Here is a 10,346-nt window from a genome sequence, read left to right on the forward strand (position 1 = left end):
ATTATGCATACAATATTCTGTCTGTGTGCAGGCCTGAAAAGGGCACCAGACCTCGTTACAGATGGTTGTCCGCCACCATGTAGTTGCTGGGAATTGAACTCAGGACCTTTGGAAGAGCAGGCAGTGCTCTTAACCTCTGAGCCATCTCTCCAGCCCCAAGAGCAAGTACTCTTAACCACTAATCATCTCTCCAGTCCCATCTTTTTCTTTTGGAATATATGGTCTTACTGATGAGACCACCATCAAATTGGGGTGATCTTGCTTCAATGCTTGGGGGTCACTAGCAGTTTCTGTTCTGCTCTCCCCTCATCCTTTACCAGGAATTGAATCCAGGGTCTTGTGTATGCTAGGCAAGTGTTCTATTGAGCCACAGCCTCCCCATTTTTTGAGATAAAGTCTTATTATATATAGACCCTGGCTGGCCTGGTGCTTGCTATGTAGACCAGGCCTGCCTCGTCCTCCAGAGTGCTGGGATCAAAAGTATGTGCCACCATGCCCAGCTCCCACATTTTATTTTTTAATTAAGTCAAGTTTAAGAAAGATTTGTCGGGCTGGAGAGATGGCTCAGAGGTTAAGAGCATTGCCTGCTCTACCAAAGGTCCTGAGTTCAATTCTCAGCAACCACATGGTGGCTCACAACCGTCCGTAATTGGCTTCTGGCCTGCAGCGTACATGCAAGTAGAATGTTGTGCACATAATAAATAAATAAATCTTTAAAAAGTAATTTATTTTTAATTTTATGTGCATTAGTATTTGCCTGCATGTCTCTGTTAGGGTGTTGGATCCCCTGGAACTGGACTTACAGACAGTTGTAAGTTGCCGTGTGGGTGCTGGGAATTGAACCTAGGTCAGCTGAGATTACAATAATAAGAGATTTCTTTTTTTTTAAAAGATTTATTTATTTATTATTCTGTCTGCATGTACACCTGCACACCAGAAGAGGGCACTAGATATTACAGATGATTGTGAGCCACCACGTGAGTGCTGGGAATTGAACTCGGGACTTCTGGAAGAACAGTCAGTGCTCCTAACCTCTGAGCCATCTTCCCAACTCAATAGGAGATTTCTTTTTGAGGGGGAAAATGTTCTAGAATTGGGTACTGGTAATGGTTGCATGACTATTAGTATGTACCAAAAGTAATGGAATCGTACACTGTTAAAAGATGACTATCACTACTCAGTGATGCTGCTAAACACAGAGCCTGCTCTGCCCCCAAAGTGGACAGTCCCAGAAGACCCTAGACAGACCCAGGCTACTCCTGGGAGAAAAGTAGCCAGTTGGCTGTTGAAGTCATTGTTTTGGACTAGACGAAAGGCTTTGTGTTCTCAGCTGTAGCAGGCTTGTTGACAGCATTTTATTAAGCACCATTTTATTCAGTGCTTCTTTGTGGTTCCATGATACTGTGTGGCCTGTCTTTTGGCAGCAGTCTTAGTTTCTGCTTTAAAAACAGGTAGCTGGGCACTCTGGATTTGCTTTTTTCCTTTTTAAATAAAGGTAATCTGGGGTTTAATTTTTTTTATTTGATTTGGATAGGGTGTCATGTGGCCCAGGTTCTGCCATCTGAGCTATATTCCTAGCCAGAGTTTACTGTTCTTTTATTGATTTTTGAGAGGGTCTCACTATGTAACTCTTGCAAGCCAAACCAGGCTGGACTTGAACTCACAGAGATCCACCTGCCTCTGCCTCCTGGATACTGGAAGTAAAGGCCTGTACCACCATACCTGGCAAGTTTACAGATTTTTAAAAGAAAAATTCCAGATGATTTTTGTTGTTTGTGGTGGTGTTGGGTATTAAGCCTAGGGCCCTTGTGTGGTCGGCAAGTATCCTCCACTGAGCTTTAGCTATTACTTTAGAGTGCCGCACGCGCTCTATGCGCTAGAACCCAGTTCCCGAGCTTCGGGCAAGGGGCTGGAGGTTGAGACTACAGACGCAAAGACAGACCGACACACAGATCTTCTTACACTGATACCAAAGCCCCAAGAATGCTCTCTTTATTGTATTCAGGGGCAGATTATATAGAGATAGCCACGCCCCAGCCAAACCCACCAGAAACCACTCTCCTGTGGTCAGGAACTCCTGAAGGTCTGTGCTCAGAGCAGCTGTAGGCACTCAAATCAGGGGAAAACAAGTTGTTACAAGAAATTCAGGATCTGGGGTCTCAGTGCTCCTAACATTAGAGTGTTCCTCATATGCTCTCATTAGAAAAATGGGAGACTTATAATAGCTTTTAGATGAAACAGATTAGCATTAATAGTGGTTTTATTCTACAAAACATTTCTTGTTTTTCCATTTTGGGGTAGGGGTGGTGGTATGGTTTCAAGGCATGCACCACACCCACCCAGGCTCTTATCTTACTTTTTTTTGTTTTGTTTTGTTTTGGTTTTTTCGAGGTGTAGTTTTCTACATAACAGTCCTAGCTGTCCAGGATGGCCTTGAACTCACAGAGATCTCCGGCCTCTCCCAAGTGCTGGGATTAAAGGCACCACCACCCTCCAGTTTATCTTACATTTTAAATAAAATAATTCATTGACTGCCTAGCTTATGCAAAGCTTTGGGTTCCATCTTGAACACTGAATGAATGGTAATGACCCCTGAGTTATGTTTATGTATGATATCTGAAACACAAAGAAAGGTCAGTTTTAATATTTTGTTTTTCAGTGATGTGTTAGCCTTGCCCATTTTCAAGCAAGAAGATTCCAGCCTTTCCTTGGATGGTGAGGCCAAGCACCCCCCCTTTCAGTATGTGATGTGTGCTGCAACTTCGCCAGCCGTGAAACTGCATGACGAGACTCTCACTTACTTGAACCAAGGTTAGTATGGGTTGTCATATAGCATGTAAAAATCTACAAAAATTTTAAAGATGTTTTGGTATTGTAACTTACAGGACTGTTAATAATTAAAAATTAGGTTCTGAAATTATAAAGCTTAATCTCATTTTCTGTGAGCCAACAGTGTTGTACATGAAAGGAACAGTCCTTTCATGGACATTGTAGTTTTTTCTGCCAGTGGAAAAAGCGGAATTTTTTTGTTTTGTTTTTGTTTTTTGAGACAGGGTTTCTCTGTATAAATAGCCCTGGCTGTCATGGAACTCACTCTGTAGACCAGGCTGGCCTCTAACTCACAGATATCCACCTGCCCCTGTCTCCCAAATGCTAGGATTCAAAGGCGTGTGCCACCACCTCCCAGTTTTTTGTTTTTTTTGTTTTTGTTTTAGTTTTTTTGAGACAGGGTTTCTCTTTGTAGCCTTGGCCTGGCTGCCCTGGAACTTGCTTTATGAACCAGGCTGGCCTCGAACTCTGAGATACACCTTCCTCTGCCTTCCCGGTGCTGGGATTAAAGGTGTGCTCCACCACTGCGTGGCCACTAAATGGAATCTTTACCTCATTAAACAATAGGTTTTAGGCTTTATATTTATGACTAATATCACAAAATGTAGACAGGAACTGGGCCTGGTAACACTTGGGAGGCAGAGGCAGGCAGATCTCGAATTTGAGGCCCCTCTCATCTATACAATAAGACCGTTTCCAAAAAAAAAAAAAGAGCGAGAGAGTGGAAGAATAGCTTTGTAACTTCCCTTGTTAGGGAGTTTAGAATCATGAGGCTCTTTACCTTAACAATCCCATGTGTAGTCTCCTACTTTGCTTTTAATATTTAGTACTTACTTGGGGTTCACTTATTGGAAATTTAACTTTCAAATAATTTTACTTAGTAATTTGTTGGGACATGGAATTTTCAAAAGAAACAGCATGAAGGCAAGGATGTTCATTTTAATCTTATTTTATTCTGTTAGTTGACTGGTGTTTGGGATGGAATCCTGAGATTTGTTTAGGCACTGAGGATAAACATGACTATTTTAGTAAGAGGTACTTTGTTTGTTGTTGGAATGCTTGGGATACAGCCTAGGGCTGTAAGTGTAAGACAAGTTCTACACTCTACAGCAGGCCCACCTAGAACAGGACCTTGCTCCATGAGAAAGTTCTGAATGCATCGGGAAAAGTCCTGACCAGTACTTGACTTCCATACAAGGGAATGGTTTCAGAGTTGCAGGGAGATTGAGAGTGAGGCACATTTGGGGCAGGACCCAAGAACTTTTCTTTTCTCTTTCTCATGCCCTCCCTATCTTCCCCTTCCCTCCTCTCCTCTTTTCCCTTCTGAGACAAGATCTCTGACTAGCCTGGAACTCTAAGAGTCTACCTGCCGCCAAGTACTGAGGTTAAAGGTGTGTGCCACTACACTACCAGGAACTTGTATTCCTGGTAAGTTGAGGTGAAGCTGCTACTAGCTTGGGGACCACAGGTGCCCCTCTCTTTTGAGACAGGATCTCACTGTATATTTCTTGGAACTTACTGTGTAAACCTGGCTGGCGTTGAAATTACAGAACTCTGCCTGCCTCTGCCTCAGTTGCTGGGATTAAAACTGTGTGCCACCATGTCCCTCACAGTTCACTATTTTTTTTTAAACTTTAAATATTTGGGGAAATAAGTGGACTTTCCCTGACTCCTGTTTATCTGTCTTCCTATTTCTGCATTGCTGGGGATCAAACGCTGGCTTCATGCATGCAGGGCAGGTGTTCCACTGCTGAGCTCCCCATTTCCACCTGTTGAAGGACAGCATTCAGAGGAGAGTTGGCAGGTATCCAGGAGCTGATGCTGTGATTGGTTATTTACTGGGAGCTCCCCTTAGGCTCGTGCTCACCTGCCTTTTGGAGCTATTTTTAGGCTTGCATTGGGTAATGAAAAGAAAACAAAAGAAAGAGGAAACTTTAGGTAACTTAGGTAGCAGAAATTGGAACAAGAGTTCTTAGCTGGGTGGGAGGAGTTGTGTTTTCAAACTATAGGAGTACAGAGTTTAAAAACTGCAACTTTGTGTTTGGCCAGTTATGTCTGAGTAGCTGTCTATAAGAAGAGTTAGGTCCCTGATTTTGATCTTGGAGTAGAAACTAGTCCAGCCTAGAGTAACCAGTTCTCCTTTGAGCCGGGTCTGACTAGGTTCAATCACCTTTTGCCAGGGAGCTTATTCTTCAGAAAGGGAATCCATGAGACCTGATCTGCCTTCCTGCATTCTGGGTTAGTTCCTCGTAGCCACTGGAGTATCACCTCATTCTGCAAGCAAAAAGAACCTTGGAAAGATGATTTTGTCCACTCAAATACTCTTCATTTGGAGCTGAATTCTATTCGGAGAATATTCTGCTATGAATGCTAATTAACCAATATTAGCTACTTTGCAAATAGGTTTTAAGCTCTAGGAAATAATAGCACGTTTATTGACTTAAAATTATATTAAAATATTGTACACTCTAGAAAAAATGTTTTTAGTTACTTTTATTCCACAGTGCATTTCCTTTTGTTTAATTTTGGTACTAAAAGTCATGACTGTAGAAATAGAGGTTAGAACATAAGTAGCCCTGCCGCTAAGAATATTTGCTGCTCTTTTTCTGACATAGGGCCTCACCTGTGGTCCTGACTTACCTGGAACTCACTGTATAGATCAGGCTGGCTCAAAATTCACAGAAATCTGCCTGCCCCTGTCTTCCACATGCTGGACTTTCCAGCCTTAAAAACACTTGATACTCTTGCAGAGGAAGGACCTGAGTTTACTTCCCAGTATCCACACACCTGCTACAACAATTCATAATTCCAGTTCCAGGGATCTGTTGTAGTCTTTCTCCTCTTTGGATACCAGCAACTGAGTAAACAGAACACTAGTGCACATTAAAGAAAAATAAATTAATTTTTTTATATGCTTAAACTCAGCTACATGGATGTAGTAGTACCAAAGAGATCCATAATAGTCCAGAATGGAATATAACAGATTTATTTATTTGGGGATAAACTCACAGTAAGGATAGCTATCTGCTGTCCTTTGTGCCCTGAGAACTGGAACCAAATCCAGCAGAAAAGAGGGCTGCTCACACTTTTCATCAGCACTTAGATTACATAAGACCATGCCCAAAGTGGGCTAGTACCTTCAAGGCTATTGGCTGAAGGAGTTCCCACATCACATGGACGTTGTCTTTGGAATTCACGTGAGAAAGGCCAGTTTAGAGGTAGGTAAGGCTATGGACTCAACCTAGCAGTTGTGTTTTCTTTCAGGGGTTTTTGTTTGTTTGTTTTTGTTTTGTTTTGTTTTGTTTTTTTGAGACAGGGTTTCTCTGTGTAGCCTTGGCTGTCCTGGACTGTGCTCATTGACCAGGTTGATCTTGAACTCAAATCAGCCCACCTCTACTTCCCTGGTGCTAGGATAAAAGGTGTGCATCACCACACCTGACTAGCAGTTCTCAACCATGGCAGTTCTTTTGTGTTACTAAACCCCCAAAGAAGAAAAATACCACAGTGTGGAAGGCAAATTCAGAAGGTAGGGGCTGGGGAGATGGCTCAGTGTTTATGAACACATGCTAGAAAGACTTAGAGCACTCTGTTTCTGTCATGGGTGCTGACTGACTTCTCTTGGTCTTCAGTTGGCATTTCCTGCCCCCTTTTCTTCTTCTTCTTCTTTTTTTTTTTTAAGTTCACATGCCCTTTTGATTTGTTGGTGTTTACATGGGGAATGTCAGGCATTTGTTGGTGGTTTTGTGAGTGCTTGAGTTGGACAGGCAGCCCTTGAGGGTAACACAAGTTAAACTAGTCCCGCTCTTGTATTTTCCCCCTTTATTAGTCACAAAATTGAGTCTAAAGATCTGCAATTTAACTTACTGACAGGTACATGCAGGTTGCTTTCTAGAGATACTATTTAGTCTGCCTTTGTATGAAATCATTCTTTGCCCACTTGACTTTTTGTTGTTGTTGTTATTGTTTGTTTGATTGATTTTTAAGACAGGGTTTCTCTGTGTAACAGTCCTGGCTATCCTGGAACTCGCTTTACAGACCAGGCTGGCCACAAACTTAGAGATCCGCCTGTCTCTGCCTCCCAAGTGCTGGAATTAAAGGCGAGTGCCACCTCCACGTGGCCTGCCCACTTGACTTTTTCAAGTCAGTGTTTCATTATGTAGCTCGGGCTGGCCTGAAGCTCTCAGTCTTGCTTCACCCTGCCAGTGTTGACGTTTTATTCAACATTTTTCCCCTTTTTAAAAAATTTATTTTTTTAAAAAAGAAAACAAACTATCTTTTTTGCATTATACATACCAATCCAAGTTCCCACTCCCTCTCCCATTCAACATTTTTGAATAATCAGATAATTAAAACAAAACTTTTATTCCCTAAGTTCTGGTGAGGCTCAGTGTAATTTTATGTGTGTAATGATTTATTTTTTAAAAACTGCATTTATGCTTTTTTAAAAAATTGTTACTGTTTTCAAAATCAAGACTCATTGTTAAATATGTTGCAATCTATGTCTTAGTTTAAAAATTTTAAACTTCTTGTCATATATGCTTTTATTAGTCTTTCAGTATGATGGACAAATTTAAGGAATAGTCTAAAAATTAAGGAATATTTCAGTAATGTACTATGCACATGTTGGGCGCCAATCTGTAGTAAAGAGGAGCAGTGTGCGGCGTCTCAGCTCCCGGCCACCCAGCTAGCTTAACCCTTGAAATAATGATACAGAAATTGTTTTAATTAAATCACTGCCTGGCCATTAGCCTTTTATTGGCTAACTTTCACATCTTTATTCAACCCATTTCTAATAATCTATATGTCACCATGACGTCGTGGCTTACCTGGAGAGATTCTAACCTGTTTCCCACTCAGGTCGGAGATTCATTTTGTCTGCCACACTTCCCTTCTTCCCAGCATTCTGTTCTGTCTGCTCCACCCACTTAAAGGCTGCCCTATCAAAAAGCCAAGGCAGTCTCTTTATTCAACCAATGAAAGCAACACACAAACAGAAGAACCACCTACACCATTAAACTGTTTTTTTCCTCACTAGTTTTCAAGTGATTTGACTATATTGGTAACCTTGTGTTGATAATTCTATGATCTAGAGCAGTGGTTCTCAGCCTTCCTAATACTGCAACCCTTTAATTTCATTTCTCATGTTGCAGTGACCCCCAATCATAAAATTGTTTCATTGCTATTTAATAACTAATTTTGCTACTATTATGAGTTGTAACATAAATATCTGATATACAGGATATCTGATATTCGACCTCTGAGGAGGTCATGGCCTACACGTTGAGAACTGCTGGTCTAGTGTCTCCTTTGCATATTTTTCTATAGGTCCACAGGATTGGTAAGGTGTTGGTAGTTAAAATCTAAATTCAGCTGGCAGTTTATACCAAATTATAACATCATTGTTATTAATAACAAGCCAGAAGTAGTATTTTTTTTTTTAATTTGGGTACATTTAACTCTGTGTGCATGCATATGTGTATCTTTGTAGGTAATGTGGATGTGAGTGCTATTGCCCCTGGAGCTAGAACAAGTTGAAAGCAACCGACATGGGTACAGGGAACCCAACTCAGACCCTTTGGTAAAACAATGAGTGCTGTTAAACACTGAGCCATCTCTCTCCAGCTCCTCAGGGTTGATTTTTTTGTAGCAGCTTATCCCTAATTTTCTAAGTGCTCTAGATCAGTGTGCAGAAATTGTGTGTGTGTGTACAAATGACATAGTGGGCAAATGTGACTTAGATTTAGTACCACAGAGAGGCTTCCAGATCAAAATTGGTCTTGGTCCATACCAAAAAACTTTGTCCATGTTCACAATACCATTTATTGTCACCCCCACATTGGAAAACAACACAGAATAAATATACATCACTTGATGAGCGGATGAAATAATTTGGTCTGTTCTTGCAGTAGAATATTATCTGGCCATAGAAAGGAAAAACATTACATTAATTGAAAGAACCTCCAAAACCCTACATATTATGTTTTTGCTTCTGTGAAATATCTGTAATATGCAAGTCCCTAAGATAGAAGGTGGATTAGTAATTGGAGGTTTAGGGGGATAGACAGGGGAGCATAGGAATTGATTACACTGGGTTTGGACTGTTTAAGATAATGAAGTGCTCTAAAATTGGTAGTAGTGATAGTTGTGCAGCTCTGAACATATTTGAAACCCCATGAATTATAGCTTAAAACGTGGATTTCATGCCTGGTGGTGGTAATACAGAGCTTTAATCCCAGCACTTGGGATACAGAGGCAGGTGGATCTCTGTGAGTTCCAGGACAGCCAGGGCTAGAAATAGAAACCCTGTCTCTAGTCAGGCAGTGGTGGCACAGGCCTTTAATCCCAGCACTTGGGAGGCAGAGGCAGGCAGATCTCTGAGTTCAAGGCCAGCCTGGGCTACAAGAGCTAGTTCCAGGACAGGCACCAAAGCTACAGAGAAACCCTGTCTTGAGAAAATTGAAAAATAAAAAAAAAAAAAAATGGTCCTGGAGATGGCCAATGAAAGTGAATTGACAATCTCATTTGTGATTAGGACAGAATGGTGTTATTTCTCAGGGGGGAAAAAAAAGAAAGATTAACTTGAATATGCTTATTTTGATACATTAATTAATGTCATGTAGTTATATATCTTGAGGGACCATTGAGTTATGTAGAATAGAGTGATGTTCTTTACATGGATTGTTTTTGATACATAATTCCTTTAAATTAGGCCAATCTTATGAAATTCGGATGCTGGATAATCGCAAAATGGGAGATATGCCTGAGATCAGTGGAAAATTAGTAAAGGTAAGGACAGTCTATTTTAATTTGTAATGGCTTCTGTGGTGATTGAATAAAAGTGGCTGTTGTTATGCAAGAGGTTTTTTGTTTGTTTTTTTAAATGTGTTTATTTGTGCATGTGCAACCACCACAGTACCCTGAGGATGGAGGGAGTTGGTTCTCTGCTTCCACCACAGGAGATCTTGTAGAAAGAGCTGCGGGCTGCGTTCTGGCTGCCTCGCCTGGCTAGCTTATGCCCCAAAATAACAACACACAAATTGTATTCTTTTAAACACTGCTTGGCCCATTAACTCTAGTCTCTTACTGGCTAACTCTCATATCTTGCTTTAACCCATATCTAATAATCTGTGTAGCACTACGAGGTGGTGGTTTACCAGGAAGATTCTAGTTTATGTCCATCTTGGGCTGGAGCTTCATCGCCTCTGCCCTGGAGAGGAGAGGCATGGCGTCTGGCTCACTTCCCTTCTTCCCAGCATTCTGTTCTGTCTATTCCACCTACCTAATTTTCTGACGTATCAGGCCAAGCAGTTTTCTTTATTGATTAACCAATGAAACAACAGATTGACAAGTGACCTTCCCACATCAGGATCTGGAAATTGCACCTTAACCTCTGAGCCATTGATGCAAGCTTCTTTATAAAAAATTTTTGCCGGGCGGTGGTGGCGCACGCCTTTAATCCCAGCACTCGGGAGGCAGAGGCAGGCGGATCTCTGTGAGTTCGAGACCAGCCTGGTCTA

General features: G+C 41.4%; 1 protein-coding gene across 7 annotated transcripts in view; it reads left to right on the forward strand.

The window, feature by feature from the left end:
• The window catches only part of Ubp1 (upstream binding protein 1), a 45,781-nt gene that overhangs the window by 10,343 nt on the left and 25,092 nt on the right, over window positions 1-10,346 (forward strand). For all 7 annotated transcript variants that reach the window (XR_003376944.1, XM_013346540.2, XM_013346539.2 and 4 more), the window contains 2 exons: window positions 2,660-2,811; window positions 9,539-9,615. Coding sequence is in view for 6 of the 7 variants with exons in the window: in XM_013346540.2 (XP_013201994.1) it covers window positions 2,660-2,811; window positions 9,539-9,615 (229 nt within the window). In the remaining variant the exon portion in view is untranslated. The remainder of the gene's footprint in view (window positions 1-2,659; window positions 2,812-9,538; window positions 9,616-10,346) is intronic.

Source organism: Microtus ochrogaster, chromosome 5 (assembly GCF_000317375.1).
Source record: "Microtus ochrogaster isolate Prairie Vole_2 chromosome 5, MicOch1.0, whole genome shotgun sequence".
Lineage (NCBI taxonomy): Eukaryota > Metazoa > Chordata > Mammalia > Rodentia > Cricetidae > Microtus > Microtus ochrogaster.